At 38.3% G+C, this 23206-nt stretch overlaps 1 protein-coding gene across 6 annotated transcripts in view; it reads right to left on the bottom strand.

Moving 5' to 3' along the window:
- The window catches only part of ATP8A2 (ATPase phospholipid transporting 8A2), a 318618-nt gene that overhangs the window by 210132 nt on the left and 85280 nt on the right, over window positions 1-23206 (bottom strand). For all 6 annotated transcript variants that reach the window (XM_090133805.1, XM_090133804.1, XM_031615871.2 and 3 more), the window contains one exon: window positions 18198-18262. In XM_090133805.1, the coding sequence (XP_089989931.1) occupies window positions 18198-18262 (65 nt within the window). The remainder of the gene's footprint in view (window positions 1-18197; window positions 18263-23206) is intronic.

Raw genomic sequence — 23206 nt, 5'->3', positions numbered from 1 at the left:
CAGGACTTGTAGTCTGCCTGTGCTCAGTATTATTACAAGGCAGCACTCCCCTGCCTAAGCCTTGGCCAAGCAAATGGGAAAATGACATAAGTGGTATGTCTTGTGTTTGAGTCAGAACAATGCTCAAGTTCTTTAAAACAAACGCTGCCAAGTGGGTGAGTGGAGGCTGAAGAGCATCCTAGGAGAAGAAAATACTTGTTCTTCAAGCCATACTTTGTATCTGGACACTCCTGCAGCTGAGAAGCAGACTAAACTATGGCCGAAGATGATGTGAAGATGGGAAGGCTGGAACAAAGATGTGTGAAGCTGGATTTTTCCCTGTGTCCCAAAGCTAAAAGTACAAGCTCTGTAGCTCAGCATTCAAAACAATGACAACATCAGAACTAAAAACAGAATACTTGCTAGATCTATAGCATAAAAAAACTCATTCAATTTTAGAAATTTGTCAGCACAGCTACCCAGAATACTAACATTTGCAGAGAATGTAAAAACTGCAACACCTGAGAAAATTAGTTTTATGCTTATTTAAATATTCCAAAACCCATAAAAATATGTACTGGTTTAGCTGGGGATCCCATCAACTACCTGAACAATCCTTATAGCATTACATCATACAATGAAAAAAGCACAGCAGAATTATCTAGGTGGTTTCATTCAATCCAACCTGATGAACCTAATTACCTATTTTGCTCAAATAAGATTTGGTGAAGATGCCACTTTCCAGAGATCAATTCATGATCAACACTATCGTTCATAAGACCAAAAAAATGCAAACCTTTGTTTTGCAATTCAAGAACAGCGAGTGAATGAGCAACGAGGGGACATGAGTAAAAAGCTGGAAAAACACATACAAGCAAGTTTTACTTGGACCAGTTGATTTCACTTCAGCTGACAGCACATGTGTGCATATAAGCATGACGCAGCAAGTGTTCTGCTCCCAGATTCACACTGCTGAGACTGGAGACGAGGCATCCATGGCTGCATGGCACAGAGTGGGCTGCAGCCACTGCCCCTTGCTGAAGGCTGCCATCTCAGGAGAAGCAGGGCTTGGCTCTATGGAGCACTACAGAGAGGCCATCATTTCTGCTGATTGTTTCTTCAGTTTCAAGTCAAATGCAATTCTTCTCTGTGTGTGTTTTAAAGAAAAACAAAAACCAAACAACCAAACCTTCAGTATATGCTGCAACTACAGTACAGCCTTAACTGCTCGGAGGAGGCTAGACTTTGTTGTGGAATTGATCTGCTGGAGGCTCCTCAACAGCCTGAAGCCCTGATTAGAGAGATTTAAAACAAGAAAAATAAATAAAAATTGCATTAACAGATATAAAAGACAGTGACAAGACTGAGATTTCTCCAGAATCAGTCAGTAGCTTGAGATTTTATTGACTCCCTCTACCAGCGTTCCCTCATAGGCACAAGCTGTATGGCTGGGGAAGGCTGAAGCACTGTGCTCTCAGTGTCCTCCTGCCAGCAGCTTCAGAGGCACTCCCTGAGGATGGTCAGGCCTTGCAACTTCCCCATTCTTTTTCAGCCATGAAAAAGAATGCAAGCAGTAATGAGTGTTGCTTGGCCACTGGCTTCCTTGAAGATGAAATGCTGAGGGCCCTTCACACAGCTGCTCTCTGGACAATATTGCTAGTTAGTTTGCTAACTAGAATTGTTTGGAGGGACAAAAAGTAAACTGTGAGGTCTTCTCCATTCCAAGCACCTGCAAGCTACACAGCAATAGAAAAGTGACCTTTTCTAAGCACAGTCCAATTTAATACTATTAGATGTCACAAGTATCAACCAAAATTCAGCAATGTGCCATTTTTAATATAGAACAAAATCCACAGAATGCTTTCTCCCAGCTAAAGTCAATAAATGCTTTACCTGCAGAAACAAGCCTCCGGAAGAATCAGAAGGGCCCAAAATCCACAAGTTTATCATGCAATTTTTGTGACTGTATACATACAATACTCCTGAAACTCACAGGGATGAGACCTCATTTTTCCCAGTCCTACAAGGTTCAGGGTATTGCATATTCTTCTTGCAAATTTTTCCACTATCCTCACAAGATATATTCAGCAGCTAAAAACAATTCAGTAGGATTGCTTTATTTCAGTGGGTAGCACTATCAAGACTTTCAGTGCTCTACTTAGAGTGTAAAGTCACATACAGTCAAGGTAATATTTGTAGTTTCAAGAGGCAAATAGTCCTCCTTAAATCACACAGACAACCAATCTGACTACATGAATTGAAATACTATAATGTGGGAATTAGGGATTTAGTCATCACTGGACATTGAAATGAGTTAGGGCAGAACACTGGACTGGACACTGGCAGATCTGAGCAACAGATTCTACCTTTAAATAATAACACAGCAGTAGTAACACCTGGCTTGGCTAGCGGTCTTCACTGCTACAAATTCATTTGTACTCTCCTGCTCTGAGCTTCCTTCAGGCCCTTGTTAACCTTTGCTCATAAAGCATCATGTGTTCCTGAAATGCTTAATGGGAAAGGATTTTGTAGCCAGTCCTTTGTACATCTGAACCTAAGCTGAGGATTATTGAAACTGCATTTATAAGGCAGCAGACATGGTCTTAAACAACACACTGCCAATTTTTGTAGCAGAACGTATTTCAATTCAATGTCTTACTGGGATATAAAAGATGATTTATTTTTTTCCTGTGATATTTAGTCTTTGAAATATTCAGTCTATTTTAGCCCCCATTAACACCAGGCATCTGTTAAGCACACACATGTAACAAGCTTCTCTCCAATTTAAAAAAAATACTAGAATAGCAGTGACAGCAATAATGATTAGACTGTATAGATACTAATAGGCAAAAATCCAAGTAGCTAGTAAGAAACCCAGCCATATTTTAACAGATGCTGCACTGACTGAAGTTGAGGCACTCCAAGACTCGTTGTTCAACAGCCTACCCAATAAACATCAGTTACCTTATCTGTCCAGTGTTTTAGTTCCCAGTGCAGAAGTTAAGGCAGCATCAGTACAAGTGCTTCAGCTCTCCTATAAGGGTATGAAATGTGATAGAAGCATGCTTGGTCCTATATGACTCTTTACTATTAAGGTGCATTTTGAGTAATATTTAGTTTAAGCATTTTCTGTAAATGACTACCACAAAGTTATACTGAAGATCTATATTGCTCTTGGGAGATTAATAACAGGTAACTCTACTACACCTCTGTACAATGGTTATAGCAATAACTTTTTATTTCATTGAATACAGCACTCTCTGACAATATTGACAAATAGGAATGACTCATTCTTGGCAAAGATACTTCCTAACTCTGTTGCCAGAATAATCTCTCTGATTTGCAGATTTCTTTATTGAAGGCTCACATGACTCCTAAATGCTGGACAAACCACTTGCCAAATAATCTCTCACAAGGGTTTCTTTGCTTTCAACCTCAAGCAGCTAAACTGCTTCAATATCTTACCTTCTCATACTTCCATCCCCTCCCCCCCAAAAAAGGGAAAAAAAAAAACCCCACCCACCACCATCATCACCCAAAGACTTTTCTCTGTCCAAAACCACCACAGTGATTTCTCCACTGCCCTAAGCTGGCTTCCCCAGAATATTCTGGTGACCAACAGTACGTCTTAGGAAAATGTTATATGCTGGTGGCAGGTACTGAATCACACAGGAAGGAGCATCTTCCAGAGACTCTCAGCCACACCAGACTCTCACAAATAACTCATTCTAACACCTTCCTATATTGCAGACTCGTTTATTCATTCCTTACAGTTCCAAAAGCACAAAAGCCCATGAAAAAATAACATATTTGTTGGCAACTGTCTCCGTGATTACAATGCAGAATGAATATGGGAGTCTCAGGGCAGCCTATAAGGTAGGCTCTGGTATTATTCAACCACTTTCCAATCGATTATACACTGGTGCTTTAGGCTGGCATTTCAGACAGGCCTGGAAGCATCTTTGCTTCCAAAACTTGTGAAGTTGGAATGTTGCTGATTTTACCACAAACACCTGCTCTGGCTTCACAAACAGCAAGTGTAAAATGCCACTTACCTGGCACACACAGGCAGCTCAGGAAGCAGATCTCTAGCTCTGCTGCCGCTCTGGGATACTGCATGCTCATCGTCTGGCTGCTTCTGTACAGCCATAGAAACTGCTGTAAATAAAACTGAACTTTGTCTAACTGTTGACCAGCAGTCTCAAGTGAAGCTGGACACAACACCCAATTGCTTTCACACTGATGGTTTCCTGTATTTTTTATTTTCTAGCCAAGTATATAAAGGTACTTTCAAGAAAGCCCCAGGCAAACTTCTCTTTTCTAGTCAAATAACTACCATTCCCTGAGGTGATCACTAACTTTCAGAAAGCTTTTTTTCTCCCCTAGTTTTAAAAACACGCCATTTAGTTCCCTATCAGTTTACCCATATGGATCTTACGTTTTATTAAAGTTTATCTAATAAACATGATACTCTCTTCAATTACTAAAAATAATTTTAATAAGAAAACTCCATAAAAACACCAAGATCGTGTTCCTTTTAAAATTAAACCACCAGAGTAATTTCCCTAAAGATATATTGTACAATAGATTTATTTTATTATATTTACTAAACCTATTAACTCTGTCTACTGAACTGTAGAGTTTGTCTGTCAACCTCTGGATAGAAGTATAAATCCCTTGGGAACTCGGTAATATTAAGCCTAATAGAGATATAGCAATTAAGTTTTAATAACTTGAAAAGAAAGTGTAAGTTCAAAAATTTAACTAGCAGTTATTTTTCTTAATTTTTGAACTCGTCCCTCCTTTCTTACATTATTTATAGATAAGTTGGGATACATTACTGCTACAACATCATAGACATTACCAATGAGATCTTACAAATCCCTTAAACTATTAATTGGTTTTATTCATCCACATTTTCCCAGACTTCTACAGATTACTAAACTTCACATCAGAAAGGACATGCTCTGCTGACCCTTTTTTCCCCCACTGAGAGCACAGAATTCTTCAAGCCAGACATCTTCGCTCACAATTAGCTGCATAAATGGTCCCCAGTCTTACTGCAGAATTTGATACTTTGTCTTTCTACAAATGGCCATATCTTGTTATTTCAGTGAATTCTATACTTTAACTACAATAGGTGGAATTAACAACAGGCACCAAATCCCTCCATCTTTTGAAAGAAAGCTTCCTAGTGATGAACTTTCTTGGATTCAGAAAATAGAGAAAGATTTTAAGGCCAGCTTTCTACTAAATGCTCATCATCACTTTTTCAGTCTTTTGGTCTAATTAAGATATCTGATAATAATACAATTCAATTACTGCTTTGATCCTATAGTAAATAGCATTTCAAGAGCTAGCTGTCCTAGGGGCTACCTTCTCTTTCTGGAGTATCAGAACAGATCATGGTTGAATACTGCATACAAGCTACACATATTATTCTGAAAAGCATGCAAGTGCTTGGATGTAGACCTACATGAGCATGAACTTCCTACCTAACCTCACTGTTACCTGAGCCAGCCACACAGAGGAATGCTCCAATTCTTCCCTGTGAGATGAATCCTTAGGGAAGGAATCTTGGCTGAGGTCTTTCAGTGCCATGTGGCTTTACTTCAGATGAGAGGAATATGAAAGTAAACTGAGTTGATATCCAGGTTGCTTCCTAAATTGGAGTTGCTAATTTCTTTACTGTTAACTGAAACAAAAGGTAAAACAACTCTGTACTGAGCAGCTCTCTTTACATGACTGTAAAGGATCCAAAGGCACATGCACTGCACAAACGTGCAGACTGGATGGACTAGACAGCCAGGCTTCCACCTGAGATTTTTCAGAAGTCTGTCACATTAAATGCCATGTTGTATCACCTTTAGTATTTCCCATAGAGCCTTTCATCAGAATGTCACTTCATACCACATCACCAACTACTTCCCCGTATCAGAGAACATTAAGAATATCACTATTAAGTTATCATTAATTATATGAAAACTACAGGTTGCAGAACTCAAGGTAAGAAAAAACAGCAAGAGTGCTTATTAAAAAGCACTGCATCACCAGACAGGCAGTCTTCTTGATAAAGTCATGAAGTCTGCAGCACCCAGTAAGAAATTCAGATTAGTTATTTCAGAACCTCTGGGTACAGCCAGGCAAACACTCAGGTGAATATGCTGAAGCACGTATGCATTCATCCTCTTTCAGCTTCAAAATTATCTCTTTAACATAAAACTCAACCCATGAGTGCACACAGTGAGACTCAAAACCACTCAGCTCATTCCATTTGCAAAATCTCACTTACAAAATAGCATTTGGATCTGGAGCATCACTATAAACTGGGAATATAACCAGGAGACCAGAAAAAGAATAAATCAGGTTTATAAGGCAGGTAAACTAAAAGCTTCATAGTAATTTCACAAAGTTGCTTTCCAAAACCAGTTTCAGAATGGTAAGAGAGCTCCATTACATGAAGCCCCAATGTAATGGTAGTGCATAGGGTTAAATAACTGCACACACTGGAAGTATCCTACGTTCTCCATCTCAGCTAACAGAAACTATCAATAATCAACATTTGCAGTGATCAAAAAAACGTCAGAGGTTGTCATATGCTTGTAACACACACTTTAGCACTTGCACAAAAGCTGCACAAGTAGTAGTACTGTCTCAAGAAATCCTTTGAGCAAAGGACTGTTTTATTTGTTCCAAATAATTCCAGGCTCTCTGAAGAATTCCTCCATCAACAGCACTATCCTGGAGTAAAGGCAGTAAGAGATGGTACAGGTTGTAATGCAGAGTTGCTGTCAAAAAGTATCAGTATGAGAATTGAGCTTAAAATAGGCAATTTTGTTCTAAACAGGGAGGCAGTAACAGGCTGACCAAACTCACCACCGAACAAGTTTCTTGTGAGTCATCACAACTTCAGCATATAATGCTGGAAGACAACAGACTTATCATTAAACTCCACATATTTCTTCAGAATTCCCAGTGGCTCAACATCACAGCATGCACCCAACCATTCCTAAGTGCAGACACAGCTTACAGCAGTCCTACTTGCCAAAAGCTCATTTGTCATCTAGTTTATGGACCCTATTATACATTCACAGAATTCTCTTGGAGCAAATCTGCAAGCTGTTAACTTTTTCTTGTCTGCTGATAATTTTAAAAGAAAACCTCTGCAATATGTCATATTTATAAATAAATAAATTGGAGGAATGCTTTGTATTCTTTCAGGAGAGTTTACTCAAAATTAAAAATAGATTTCTTCCAGTTAGACAGTATGTTCATGGCAGGCTAGTGCTACATTCCTCGACAGAGAACATGCAGGCAGTCTGTTTTTCCATAAAAAGACAATCACAAAACACTATACTTTTTTTTTTCCTTTTCTTTTTTTTCTTTTTCTTTTCCTGAACATTACCAACTGGTGTAAAAGCTCTAAGATTTAAGCCTGATCCTTATTATCTAACTGCAAAAGGCTAACTGGGTGAGTTACACAGAGTATCTTACATTGTTTATCTGAGCTAATAGCGAGGATGGAGGAGAACTGTCTTGACATACGGAAACACTCTGCTTTTTCAAGACCATACTGTTCAGTCAACTAAATCAAAAGTAAACTGCAAAGTTTAGACTTTATGACAATTCATGTATATGCACAAATTTGAGATTTATGGAAGAGTGAGAAAAGTTAAAAGGTTGAAAAACTACTAATTCAGAAATCATGTTCGTAACAGCTAGTTTTGCCGCACAAATGATCTGTCACAAGATGTCTGTAATGCTACATGAAGGAAAACGTTAACAAGAAGTTCATGATGTAAATGAGGGAAACAATTAGAGGGAGGGGGAATGAAGAAAAAAAGTATTCATGGGATAAGCATGTGTCACAGCAGAACAAGACACAACTGGAGAAGAGGCTTTGTGGATCTTGAGAAGGGAACTTAAGTGATGAAGCTGAAGAATTTTACAATCCTATGTTTTACTCAGGTGAGGCCTGGCATGAAATACAGCCAGATTACCAACAAGCAGAACACATCACCATCACTAAATTTAGAAATTCACCATCTACTTTTTTTATCATGGTGGGGTGCAAGGGAAAACATGGTAGAATTGAGTAGATGCTTTTCATGGATTCTGATCCTCTTCCTAAATTAGCCTATTTCAAAGTGGAAGAAAAAAGACTAAGGACTACCCAACGGGAGCAGAAAACCCAAGTTTGCAAGGATGAAAGAAGTAAGACCAACTCCAAGCTTGTGAAGTAATCTTTCTCAGCCCTTACTATCTACCCATGCTCTCGTGTCCATCTTGTCCTGCTAGCATGAAGGACCAGAGCACACGACAGGCATGCACACTCCTGCAACCAGCACAATGGAAGCTTCAGAGAGATCTGAATCACCCCAGCTTTGAACAACACAGAATCCTGGTCCCAGAATCTTCTAAAATAGGCAACAACAAAAACAACAAAAATTTCCCAGCATTAAATTCCGACATTTTAGAATGGAAATTTTAGGCCTGCTTAGGACACTGGTTAAGATAATTATAAGATTTGGCAAGAACCTGTAAAATCTGGCACTTTGTCATTTCCAGCATTATTTGTAAAATCACATGCCACTGGATAATGTAACTGCTGAAACACTTCAAGTCAGTGGCAGCTATTCCATCAGGACTGACCGAGGCATTCTCCTTACAAAACATTATCTCATAGAGCAATGTAATACTGCTAACAGTAAAGTGGAGGTTTCAGACAGGGTAGAAAAGCTAGAGATTTCTAGATAACCTGCTATGACAGCATTGTATTATGTTTAGGTAAATAATGAACATGACTTAAGTGACATAGAATGAAAACATAAAACTACTCAAGAAAAACAGATGCAACGTATCCAAATCCAGTTTTGTCTCAAAACTATCTTACCACCTAACTTCTAGCCAATTAGTTTCTCTAACAAATTGCTTTCTAAATATAAAACGGAGAAAAAATGACTCTATACATCACTACTTTGGTTAAGCATCAAATGTACTTCCTTATGGCAAAAGCAGGTGAAAAATCTACACATTTCAAAAAGACTTTTCTGATCAGTTCTACTCAGTGTTTAAGTTTAAAAGGCAGAAGGCACACAAGTATTAACTTCATACAATGGAGAATTCTTTAACTCTAGTTTCTGACACAGACCAATACGCTAGCAAAATTCAGTGAGACATTTCTCTGGTATGACCCAAATGTTAAAAGTCTTTCCTTAATTATCATGTGAGGAAAATTTATTCCTTCCTATGATGGATGAACAAGCCATAAGAAATAATCAAGTCTCAGCTACAGGAATGATGCTCTAATTCTTTAAAAAGTGAAACTAATCTTTGGGAAACGGTTTAACAAAGTAGTAAATCAGTATTATGTGAACCATAAAAATAAGACCACAGATGCCTATATAACTAAATTTGCTTCCTGAGAATGCAATCTAGTTATACCCTAATTCCTATCCCAAAGCAAGTTGTCTGCTACCCTCATTAAATTAACAGTGCAGGTGAATCAATCTCATTGCTTTAAACTAGCCCAAAAAGGGAAAACTGCTTATGTAAAAAATAGAAAAAATAAAGCAAAAAGACAAACACCAGAAAGCAAAATACCAGCCTCCACAAAACACCACACACCATAAATTTACATAAATAAGGTCTCTCTCCTGTTTAATGAAAGCAAAAGATCAGATATGAAAATAAGTATCCTGAGAAAAGAAAGGGCTATTTAGTTCTTACCCTTCAATACAAAAGGCCAACCTGAATTGTTTATACAGATGTGTAATATTAACCATGTCAATCAAGAGGATCAGTATTCATAACTCATTTACCTACAAATCAGGCATTCACTTGGCCTTGTTCACCTAAAACCATCACCACGCTTTATTGTAAGCAGAAAAGGCGTTTCATGGGTAGTTTCTCATTTAACAAAACCCTGTTTTCACCTCATTATGCATTCTTAAGTTTCCATGATTTCTCTGTACTTGTTAGGAAGATGTTAGTATGGTGCAGAAAATCCTGTCTTTCAAGCCAGTAGGAACTTGCTTCACTGTCCAACTGAAGCCATTATTGTATTTGTTACACAACTGAGAAGAGATATGGGTAACACTCAAGGATTGAGAGATAACCCTTCACACATGTGAACATCATTAATAGCTTTAAGAGGAAAAGCATTCTCAGTCATTTTCCTCAAACATATGAGAAATCTTACAAAAGAGACATCATATTTTAAATGGAATTCCTTTCTACTTCTCTGAAATATGATCTACTGTGTCCTACAGCACGGACAAGACATTACAAGGACGAATCCCCAGCTGCTAAAATACCTGCAGCCTAAAGCTAAAGCTGGAAGGTCTTTTCTGGGTCTTGTCAAATATGATCACTGTTAGAGACTAAGACAAGAAGGGAAAAGTAATTTAGAAAAGCTTTTTTCAAAGACAGAAGGAGAGAGACAAAACGATAGACAATATCAGACACACTACCCTCCTCCTCATCCCTCCAAAATTTCAGCTGTGGAACAGTTATTTAGAAGCCTGGACTCTGGATTCCTAAAGGTATGTCCTTGCAATCTTTATGCTACGAGCACTTCCATTTCATGCAAACCAACTATTACAGTGCAAGAAAATACTAACAGGAAAAAAAAGCAAAAAACACCACTACTGATAAGGGAAAACAGTCATTAATGAATGCTAAAACAGGAAAGCATGATCAAATAAAAATAACAGCCCCTTGTTCAGCACTCACAGCTCAAGCTTATTAGTATTACTTCCTGAGAAAATAGTAATCTAACACTTAGGTTACACAGCCTTGTGTGTACTTAGACATACAAGCCCAAGTGACATTTGTATGCCATAATTTGTAGTTCTACACAGTAAATTCAAATTAAAGCAGGTTTTAAAATGAGAAGCTTTATATTTTCCATATCCACTTCTGGTACAAATTATCAAATATCTGGACTTACGAAAAATTCTATTTATTTTGCAAAAGCAACCAGGAAAACAGTCTTTTTTATCCAGTATTTCTGAAAATTTATCTGGTTACTGGGCACTCTCCCTTGCATAACTACTTATTAGCATGAGCTCTAGCTTGTACATTAATAAATGAGCTATAAAAAATAACTTGGTACAACAGAGAAATTAATTATTTCCCTAGCTTTCCTAACTAGCCTCCTTTGCAAATTCCCAGCATTATGTTATATGTTTGATTACAGCTCCAAGCTGACTGGTAACTGGAGAGCTTAAAGACTGCACAGGGGCAGCCCAAGTGTCTACTTGAAGGAGAGCTGATGGCTGGCTAAAAACAATCTTGCTGACATTGATCAGTTTTCTGGAATACTGACTCATCTGAAAGCATTTAGGCAGATGATAGCAGAAGATGGGAAAAAAAGTATCTTAATTTCTTCTCTTCTGAAACACAAAAGGTAATCCTCAACGTATCTACACTAACAGGAAACACCAAATTATAATGTAAAGTTACTTGGTTGTTTGTTGTTTTTGTTATTGGTTTGGGTTTTTTTTTTTTTTTTTGTGGTGTTGTTTTAAACAATGCCATAAAATAGCGTGGTAGCTGGAACAGATTTTTTTCTATTCATGTTTAATAGCTCATCCTAATGATGAAGTATGCAAACGATTCAGCTGAGCTAGCACAGAACGAAGGAGGCCAGCATCTGCTTCTATTCTTTTTCCTTCTTTAGGCAGATTACTATCACAGACACTGGCACTGAGCACCTTCGTGCATAGGAGCATCAGTTTGTGGTTACATACACATCTATATAGTAACTAACATTAATTCTGAGACCAGGCACACGAATTCTGCAGGACACATATTTCCATTTCTATTAGCAGAATTACTGTACAGCAAAATACTATGCATAGGTTCAGAATCATTCCTTCTAGTTTTGTCCTTCCACCACTATTATATACAACTCAGTGAGATATTTTGCAGCTCTCCTTTCTACTGCATCGAAAGAAAAAAACACCACCACCACGATTTACCATCTGCAATATCTAGGATTCATCTCAAGCTTTCCTACTGGGTCATCTGATTCCCCTTTCTCAGCTTTTCCTCCCACAGCTCTTGCAATTCAACATCAGTGACATGCCAACAAAAAACTTCTGTCCAGGTTAAGAGCTGCAAAAGACGACTTAATGGCATTTCCAGTTTAATTAAGCAGAAACTGAATCCAAGAATCGCATTCAACGTAAATCCAGTGCTCAAAATATTTTCACTTGAAGAAGCTTTATTATGAAAAGGAAAGAAAAATCAAGTGAACATATGTATGCATGTAGTTAGGTCTACAAGGGATAAACATTTGCAGATCATTATGCTAAGTTTCTCGAATTCAGTTGAATCAAGCTAGGGATTAGTCTTTTCTATTCCCAGTAGTTCTCTAAAGAGAACAGAAATGATTGATTTTTTCCCTCAACTGCAAGATTTAGAAAAAATTTTAGCTCTCAAAAACAACCCAAGACAGTTGTTCGATCACATCTCACCTGCTCCTGCATGCCAAGGAGCAGAAGGAGGGGGCTGAAGTCACACAAGGGGAAAGGGCATCAATATTTAAAGGCTCTAAGCTCAACTTGGATCCTGTAAAAATTCATTTTTAGCCTTAATAGATTTCAGAGGCAGAATATATTAAATATAATGCTGTAGCATTTCAGTGTGAGAAACTTCTATTGATACATTTTAGGCTAAGTTGAACAGCTGTAATAATTTGCTACAGGTGCAACATGCCATTATAAACTGCAGAGATCCAACCTTGAAAAATAAGCAGTAATGAGCTGAATAAAAGTACTGTAGAATTAAAAGAACCAGTGATAGTTATTAACAAAGCACATAAGGGTTTTACATATGGCTTGCTTTCACAAAGTTCAGTTCTACATTAAAAAGAGTCGTAAAAGTGCTTGACCATGAGAAAAATACAGAGCCACTCTGGTTTAAAATTAAGGCTGATGCCACAAAAAGCATTTTGGAAGTACCAATTCAAAAGGTTCACAAGTTTGTACTCCTGTTTCAGAAAGAAGAAAGTTATCTTAGCTGAAGTACCTTCAATATTAGATATGTGCTCATGATACACCGTGTAATCACCAATTTTCTTCACTTAAAAGAACAGCAGCTATCTATCAATGAACTTTTTGCTCATCTGACACATCATGTATTTCTGTTTCTCATTTTTCTTTTATGCTCTGAGCATAAAAAATTCCATTAGTTCTGATAAAACAACTTCCATTAGTTTTGGTGTTTACTGAAAAATTTCTAATACTGTTGTCTTAAGTGTAAGGACGTATCAGATGAGAGGCCAAAAGAAGACACAACAAGCAATGCTCATTTTCCACAACGCATTTTTAATGTGTCCAGCAAGAACTTGAATAATGTAACAGTAGATAACATTCTACTGCTGCTTTTGCTCAAACCTATCCACTTATTAATGGCTTGTAAAAGATTCTGCATTATTCACCAAGGTATCAACTGTGGTTATTTTTTTACAGGCTATTTCAAGTATAAAATCTGTACTTATTGCTGACATGGTCCAAGAATACTGATGCATGGTACATCTGAAGTAAATTCGACTTTGCACAGGAGATGCTGTTTAACAGCTATCACTTTCCAACCTCAAATCACTCAAAGAGCAGTCATGACCCCTTCCTTAGAAGCTCTGCCAAAGACATGCTCAGCTGAGATTAAGTTTGTCATCTCCAGTTCCAACTTATCTAAAGTTACAGGACTAGAAGAGAGATTTTCATTTTTATAATCACAAACTTGAGGTGATGACTACAAAGTAGTATGACAACACAAATGAAAAGCATTTAAAAAAAAAAAAGATACCCAGCTTTTCCTCTTAGAACTGTTCTGAGTTTTAGGTCTCTTTTTTGGCTCACACAGGGGGAAGCCAGAAGATACCAGCTAAGATTAAAAGTTGTGAAAAACTTTGCTATGCACAGATGGAACCCTTCTATTGTTTCTTCCCATTCTCCCACCACCACATGATGTGCACCAGAGGCCCCACAGAACATTAGTTTGCCAAGCTTTTAGCACTCATTTCTGCAAAGTATCTTCAGTGCACTGCAAATGAGAGCCTTTAAGCAAGTGTGCAGTAATACCAGAGGCCAAAATCAGAGTATAAGGCACTCAGTTCAACAAGAGCCATCAGCAATACTGCAATTCCAACTTAAAAAACAAAAACAAAAAAAAAGTGGGAGCCACTGCTGTGCTCTGGTAACCCAGAAACTCCTCATTTAGAGGAGTTCTCACAATTGGAGGTAGCAGGTGGGAAAAGAATATCAGAATGATTTCAGTGATTTTCCTGTTTTACTTGGATATTATAAATCATGTTAGATAAAAAGCTGATTGCATGTTTTCTGTGTTGGCAGAGGTCAGGCAAAGAAGGAAGGAAGGAGGGTTTTCATTTTATCTCAATCCATGCTTGATTAGGGCTTCTCACTCTAGCATATCCTTAGAGTGAGCCAGCTGGTAAGATGCATACAAAGGGGCCCATCTTACTGACACTGTCATCTTTGGTCTCTCACACTTTGAGTAAACAAACAGTTGTTCATAAAATTTATTTGAGGAGCTACTTTGTCTTAATAGCCAGTATTCCATACAGTGCCATCCCAGCACACCTGAAATACAAAAGTGGAGCTCTCAGAAGTCTTTACATAGGCTGCACATCTCCACCTATACAAAGTGCTTACCTATATTGAGAGAGTAGGAAACCTCAATAATATTTTCATACAATTTTTTTCAATATGACCAAGAACTCCCCTACAATTCTGGAGTCTGTCTGTCAATATAACTTTGCTTTCTGTGGATTCATATCTGAGTTATTAAGCATCTGCCAACACTTCAACATAGGCATTTGTAACAACTTCAATAAGAGGACAGATCATCACTGAAAATTAACAGTTTTTTAAAATACTTTCTCATTCACTTAATCCCCATCACAGAGCCTAATGTGGCCTCAAAAACCGTTCAACTCTTTAAGCTTCTCAGTTTATTACCCTATGTCCACTTTTTTCCTCTAAATCTGTACCTCTTTCCTCTTTTTATTACAATTGTAAGAAGCTGTTTCCTCTTAAAAATTAGATCAGTATTAAAACCTAGATACTAACTTTTTCTGTATCACTACAAAAAGTGTGCAGTTCTTTATTCAGTTATCCAGACTTGTGCATTCCCAATTCTCAAGAAGTTACCAGGACTTCCCAAAACAGGGCTGCTACATTTATTAATAAGAAAGCTTAATGTTTATGAAAGGAACTGCTATATTCTATAGCTCTTGCTTCTTTTTCCAGTTTGCTTTCCTGTCTAGTAGCTGGGTCTGCTTTTGCAGATCTTTGCTAAGAAAGGAACAGTAAAGACAGATTTCACTTCCTTGTTACAATTAGTTTGGCATTTAGTGAATATATTGAGGAGGAGATTATCAACTAAAGCTGTCAGGCAGGCAGCTGATCATCTGGAGGAGACTCGAAAGGAGAGCATGGAGACTGTCAGCATGCCTTGTCCCTAAGCCACGTATCCTACCCATGGGTGAGCAGACCACGGTCAAGAGCTATGGTCACACAACTCTCACTAAAGCAGCACTCTGAACACATCGCTGGGTCTACTGAATCAAACAGCTGTTACAGGCCTCCATTTTCTCATGTTCGTAGACAAGAATGAAAGGCTTGCCTAAACAGCAGAAAGATCTAATAGGATGTCAAGTGCATGGATAAAATCAGCTATAACTTGTACTTTCCTAAAGCTACAGAAAACATACCAAATTTTAGAAATAATACATAGAAGACTTTTTAGAGTCTAAAATAATTGTACAAAAAATAGTTGTCAGTGTATTCATTCGTACAGCTACACGATATGCACATTGAGTCTACACCTCTGTTGTGAACAAGACAAGAGTTCAATCACACCAATTAACCAGAGCTTGTTCCACATAGGTCAGGGCCAAGCTGCTCCTGATGTTACAGATGGGAAAGATTGGGAAAAAAAAAGGAGACTGAAGCATGGATTTCTTGTTTCTCACTGCCTAATTACAGGCTTTCCTCTTGAAAAAGGCAAATGCACTTTTGCCGTTGTTGAAAACCCTTGGATCCATTTACCTAAACTACTGTTTAAAGGAACCTCCAAGGATGGAAGCCTTCTCCATTATGGCATATACAATAAGCCACTTTCATTATTCAGACTGTGTTTTGTGGTCCTTTTAGCCAGTTACCTGAAGTCACCACTTAGAAGCAAGTGCTGAAGCTATTAGGTACTACTCAGCACCTTCTGCAATATATTCACAAACAGAAATCTGTCTGCAATTCTATCACTATATACAAAATAAGAAGTGAAAAAAGTTAATGTGGCTTAAAGATCATTTTGTCCAACTTCTAGATATTTCTAAATACTAAGCAACATTGCTCCAGTTTTCTTCTCTTACCCAGTAAGAACCCGTGTCTTCATACTGCACACCTTTCTTTAGGAATCACAAATCTTTATGCAACTCTGATGATTTCTGAATTGGCACCACAGGAGTCACACTGATTCCTTTTGGAAATTTTCAAGGGATTAGTCTGAATTTAGATTGAAATACAGGTCTTACTTCTAGGGTCAAAAAACTTAAACCATGCTTTAACTCAGTTTTAGAAAGTATAAGAAACTCAAAAACCAAGCACAACCATTTACCTTCTTCTGGTGGTGAGTTCCCAGTACGTTTAGAAAAAAGAATCCAAGTTTTCTTCTTCTTATGATCGTAACCCACTAATCTGGCTGTCTAATGAAAAAAATACCACCAGATGTTCATTTTCTATTGAGGTTCTGCATCGTTCTCTGGGTTAAAAGGTCCAGTCAGCTACGTACAGCAGAATGCTCATCAGAAGCAGAGTATTTTGATCCCACAGGAAGGGAACAGTTCCCTCAAAGAGGGGCCATACAGAAGTGGAAAAGTCGGATAAGTTTGTCTGAGCAGATGGGAATCTTCAGCAAGATATTTGATTGAAACCAAATGTACATAACTCCCATCTAGGCACATCTCATGCAATAATAATTTAGAAAAGAAAAGCAGTTTCCTCATCCAAGTAGAATTATTTAAACAACTTTAACTATGCAGAAACACAGAAGACAGTTAATTTCTGCTGCAGAAGTAACAGTCTTCATTGCTCAAATTCAATTGCAAGAGACAGCTTCCACCAGGGTGCATTATGCTGCATGGAAACTAGTAATGCAGCCTTTCTTCCCCTGGAGGCAGTCTTTCTCCCCTTGGACAACTGGAACTTGAGATCTGGTGAGTTAAAACACTACAGCATGAGAGGCCACAAATGCATTCAGAAAACTTGAATCTGAGCTGAAATTACTATCAAGGCTACTGTTAACTAAATCACGTAGATGCAGCTACTTCTCAACTGTTTTTTTCTGCCACCAGACTTCCAGATATCCATTAACTCCTTTGGTAGGTAGGGATACAAGCTCTGCATCACCCATTGCATCAGGCAGGATGAACTATAAATTCTAAACGCAAGTATCAGATCCTGTTTAACAGAGATCTTTTGTCATGTTCTACAAATACCTTTAATAGCAATCAGATATTCAAGTGATATCAAGTGCTGACAATGACACTGAAACAGGCAAACTAGAAAAATGTATATGAATCTGCCCCAGAAAATAAAGTGTATTATTTTTACTTTCTGAACTCTTTTTATTTATTTATTAAGCATACCTGAGGAACACAACTATCACTTGTTAAACTAATTTTCAGGTCTCAGAAGCTGCACTTAGGTGAGCTCACAAGATAGTTTACTAAGACATAGGTTTGGTTGCAGCCATTCCAAGCAATACTGAAGATAGCTTCCTGCGCTGAAATTGGTTTATTTTTTTTCAACTTTTTTCTCTTCTTCAAACATCTTACTCCTACACACGTAGCAGAGCCTTACCACACTCCTGAAAGCATACTGCATGTTTCACCAGTTTACAGTAAAATCAAACCCATGGATTTAATTAGTTCCTTGTTCTGAGACTTTAGTTTGATTTGTACAGCTTGTGATCAGAGACTACAGAAGCTCATTTTGTACAATATATCCTTTTAGCATGCTTGATATGTGATCATTAGTGGTCTCCTAAAATGAATTAAAAATTGTTTAATCTTGCTACCCCTAAAGCCAAGTGAAAGGAATCAAAATGAGAAAGCCCATCAACTTTTCATTTTCTGAGTAATACCTCATTCGGTCAAGAATTACACTGGAATTTACTTAGTTACTTACATCTAGGGAATCTTCATTGACCAGGATGAGAGACATGCTCTGTGAAATGAGTCTGCAAGAGTACCCTGCAAGAGAAATGAAACAAAAATTAGATTTTTAGAGAAGTATTACAGTTGAACTCAATCTTAAAAGGAAGTTCTGTATGTCACATTGGGATTTACATCTGAGCAGTGACTCCCACCAGGCAGGCTACTGGAAGGTTAAGGCCACACTCCAACTTGACAAGTTTATTAGCAATGGAGACTCCATTTTATCTGTAACTCCAAATACACCACTTAACCAAAGAAAATATTCATTAGAGATATGCTATATCTCTACAGTAAAAGTAATCCTATACATAAACTTCATTTATCCTTATGAAAGCTGAATGACCTTCAGCACATTACAGGAACGGATCTGAAGTCAGCTGCAGCTACGTCATACAGCTGGAAGCACACACACTGCATCAGCACACATCACTACATCACACTCCACTCAGCCTCAACACATGCTGTGGGGTTTTAGTGTGGAAGGTGGTCCTGAGTTTCATCAAAAAACACAATTCAGGTGGTCAGGGGCTCGGAGAGCCCATACCAGCTCCTACAGGCATCAAGAAATTGTACTAGACTGTTCTTCACGTGGGACTGGGAAGCCAACAAACAGCACATCATCACAATGCAGAGCAGCACTCAGAAGGCAGTTCAACGCACTCAGCAGGACACCACGATTCAAATTTAAAAAAAAATACTGAAAGTAGAAAAATCCCTTATTTTTATAATAGTAAGAGCTAAAGATTGCATTGCTTAATAACACTGACCCAGCAGTTCTTCTATCGTGTGACTGTCACTGACCTGAGATGATGAGCCATCCAGGGTCTACATACATGGAACTAACAGAATAAACAGTGTATTTCCATCACTGTTGGTGAGAAGAAGCAAATCAAAAGTTGCAGACTGATTCTGCTGCATTCTCAAAGCACATGCGAGTTCTCTTCCAAATGGCACTGTCATGTGGCTTCATAAAGCAGAGGTCTATTTGTCTATTGAAACATTAACCACATGCCTCATTGCTGAGCTAAGTCACGCAAGAAAAGAAAACACAATCAAACTGTTTTGCAGCTCTACCATAATTTTGCATCAAAATAAATCACAGAAAGTTAAAGAAATAATGGTTGTGAAATGAGGCCTACAAATGGGTTGTGGGATTTTTTTCTTGTCCATTTACATTTCTTATATGAAGTAGTATACTACTACAGCATAAGAGTAATGTTCCTAAGGGGAACCACTGCAAGTAGAACCACAGTCAGTATAAAGAAATTAAGACTCTCTTTGTATCTCCCATCAGCAAGAGAAAATTGAGGCATGGATTTGTTTTCTATGAGATCTTTGGTTCCTAAGGAAGGCCATACAGACTCGTGAACTGCAATGCAAATCATTTCTTCAGGCTACAGTATTTTTTATAATTGGGCTAGTTTTCTAGGTATAATCCAGGGCTGACATGCCTGCATCAATGACTTCTGTCAAGAAAATCCCTCCTCTTTCTTTGTAAAAGGCATAATTGCATCATACAGTCACCTTCAGACACTACATATGGTTACCTGAAGAAGTTCTGTTTCTATTCCATTTTCACAGCTGTGTAGAATATGAGTATCAGATGCAGCCTTACAGAAAACATTATCATCTTAATATGTATTAATAAGCTAAGGTTTACTGTCTGCTTTACAGAAGATAGAGAATGGCATGGAAACCATCGGGAAAGAGATGAAATATATGCCAGCGAAATGCAACCTGCAACACAAAAGCTTTGCAGACAGCCTACGGCAGTGAAAATGTCTTTTAGGGAGTAGCACAGAATTGAGAAAGGAAGCCACAACAGGTACAGACAAAACACTGATGTGGGAAGAGAAGTCAGTTCAGAGTTTGCCATTTTTGAGAGTTAGTCCCAGGCTGAAGAACTACTTCCTTATTTTTACTGTGGAGAAAAGGAGGATATTACAAACTTAATCATTTCCCTCCATGCCAGGGTTATTCTTTCCCCAGAGAACAGCAATAACCTCACGCAGCAGGCTGTTACAAATTCAGTATAACTAATTCAAATGCTTTTTCTAGGAGCATTTGATTGGAATAACAGCTGCAACAGCAAGCTGTAGTTTCTAATCTGCTGCTCATTGCTTCATTTTAAGTTTTTCAAATCTAGCAAGATGCCACTTGACAACTTTAGCTAGAGAAAAAACTCTGGAAAATGCTAACTTGCTCTGACTTGGAAGTCACAGAGTCAGAAAAGACCATTTCGTGCATTGTCATCACATTAAACAGGAGTGAGATCAAGCTTAGAATAGGAGGGTGTAAGTTATGTCTAATGTTTTACAGGAGATCTATGCATAACGCACAAGTTCAGGACTATGAAGATGTTAAAGTCTAGCATTAATATAAAACAAAATCTGGAAATCATAAAGTTACACGGGAATTTTGTAGTCCTATTTTATATAGGAAGTTTTATAATAGTTATTTCTGGCAGAAATAACAAGACAAACAAAAACAGGCTCTCTGAGATCAGGGCATATTTTTGTCAATGCTTTTGACTTGATCAACTGCTGGCTCAAAGCCAGATATAAAATGTCAATCGACACTTGTGAATTGCTGTCTGGGTCTTAAACTTAAAAGTCTGACTAAAAGCCCATGGAGCAGATGAATCAAGTGCTTCTGGGACTTGTTTCCCTTCAAGTATCCTGGGAGAAAGACTGCTTGAACTAGAGTTCAAGATCATAGCCCACAGGCACACTCACACTGCAGGCATACAGAATACATCTGAGGCAAGAACACTTATCCTCCGTGTTTACAGAGGGCACGTATGCCCTGCTCTGGCTTCGCTGTGGGACACAGACAAGCTCACTGGCATTGCTTCAATTTCTCCAACTGAAAAATGACAGAAGTATTCCAGGAGAGGCCTGAGGAAGGTAAGGAAAACAGAAAGCAGCTGTACACATAGATGTGGCTTCATGACTTTCAGGTTGCACACTCCCTATATTGTGAAGATACAGAGTCAAGGTAAGTGAAATGGAGGCATGTAGAGACACTGTGGGTGACTCCCAGCTTATGGCTACTGAAAAAGATGTTAGGGCCTTTCATATGTGCAACTAGTTTAGCACAAGTTATTGGCTAGAATGCATCAGTTCAGATTTCCTGGGAGCCTACCAGGATGGTGCTAAGCACAAGTCTGTCACAGATTTCAGAGTCACTGAAAGGCAAAGGAGATTCCAATTCTGCAGATTGTTTTAAGAGAATTATGATGCCAGAAGACCACTGCCAAGCTTTCTACAGCTCTTTGCAGAGACTGGCTAATGACAGCTTCAGCAGCTAAAAACAGAAAGCAGACTGTATGTCATGCCTGAAGACATTTCTGAAACCAGAACTCCTATTTCCTATACTAAGTTGTAATGTCTGATCAGTATTAAAACCCACCATAAACACACTCATTCTGCAAAACTGGCATACAACTGAGTGGAAGGCATGCAATCACCCCACAGCAAGGTGAAGCATTACTCTAATAAAGAAGTCAATAATGTGATTAAAATACAACAGTCGAAAAAGCAAACTCTGAAGATGAAAGAATCAAGAGCAAACTGGCAGAATAAAGTATTTCATCTCCTTGGGGTGGCTACCAAGATTGAAGATAACCTAAGTACATAAGCATACCCATAAAGCAAGCAAGAGACTGTAAGCATCATTGCCACACACTGTGAGGAACTGAAAATACTTCTACTCCCAGGATTGCATACAGTACCTGAAATGTAACTGTACACGTGGATTGGGTCTTAAATTACAAACAGCATTCCATAAGTTAGGATCGTAGAATCAGCAAGGTTGGAATACATTAGCAAGTTTGAGACATAAGAATACCCATCTTATGCCTTGACGAACAATCCATATTAAACTATCCACATATTCAATAGTAACAGTTTTCTATCAAGAATACCAAGATCATGATATACTTGATGTATGGGAACTGCTGAATCACACCCTGAACCTCTGATTGATCACCTGAGGCGAGCAACAAGTCAGCCCTGGGAGTACAGGTGAAGGCTCCACCTCTCCTAGACCCATTTAAGAGCTGACTACCAGTGGGGAAGGATCTCTTCCTAGAGATCCTTCCTTTGGAGTTTTACAGCAAGCCTGGGACAAGAGTAAGCACTCTATCTATTCTCTTTTTAGTATAATAACCTTTTTAGTATAATAAACAAGCCAAACTCTCTTGTTTAAATCATAATTATAACATCTGTATATTTGTTGATTATACTGTTGACTAGAAGATGCACCGAAGTGACAGCATGAGTAGTTAGTTAGTCAAGTATCCACCTACTTTCACAAACAAAACTTGCAATAAGTAAGTTGTACCCATTTTTTTTCCCATTATATCCCTAATTGCACTGTCAATCAAGTGAAGGCAGTCCCTAAGAATGACTAACTGTGAAATAAATTGAGATATAATGCACAGTAAAACTAAGACATTATAGACTGACTGAGCCCTCTACTTTCCATCAGTAAATAGAAATACCTTCTTTCTTCATACAAAAATTGCAGTTAGTCAAAAGCTAAGTCTTTTGTGCATTAAAAGAAGCTGCGTATCATAGAATGCCTTGGGCTGGAAGGGATCTCAAGGATTATCATGTTCCAACCCTGCTGCCATGGGCAGAGTCACCAACCTCCAGATCTGGTACTAGACCAGGTTGCCCAGGGCCCCATCCAACCTGGGCTTGAACACCTCCAGGGACAGGGCATCTACAACCTCTCTGGATAGGCTGTTCCAGCACCTCATTGCTCTGTAAACAGCTTCCCTTGACATGCAATCTAAACCCTCCCCCCTTGTGCTTAAAACCATTCCCCCTTGTCCTATCACTATCTACCTGAGTAGAAAGTTGATTCCACTCCTCTTTATGATCCCCTTTTAAATACTGGAAGGCTGCAAAGAGGTCTTCACACAGCCTTCTCTTCTCCAGGCTGAACGAGCCCAGCTTCCTCAGCTTGTCTTCA

The sequence above is a fragment of the Phasianus colchicus genome, chromosome 1 (assembly GCF_987193195.1).
Source record: "Phasianus colchicus chromosome 1, bPhaCol1.hap1.1, whole genome shotgun sequence".
NCBI classification, from domain to species: domain Eukaryota; kingdom Metazoa; phylum Chordata; class Aves; order Galliformes; family Phasianidae; genus Phasianus; species Phasianus colchicus.
The sequence above is the reverse complement of the archived record's forward strand: the minus strand, read 5'-3'. Positions and strand labels throughout refer to the sequence as shown.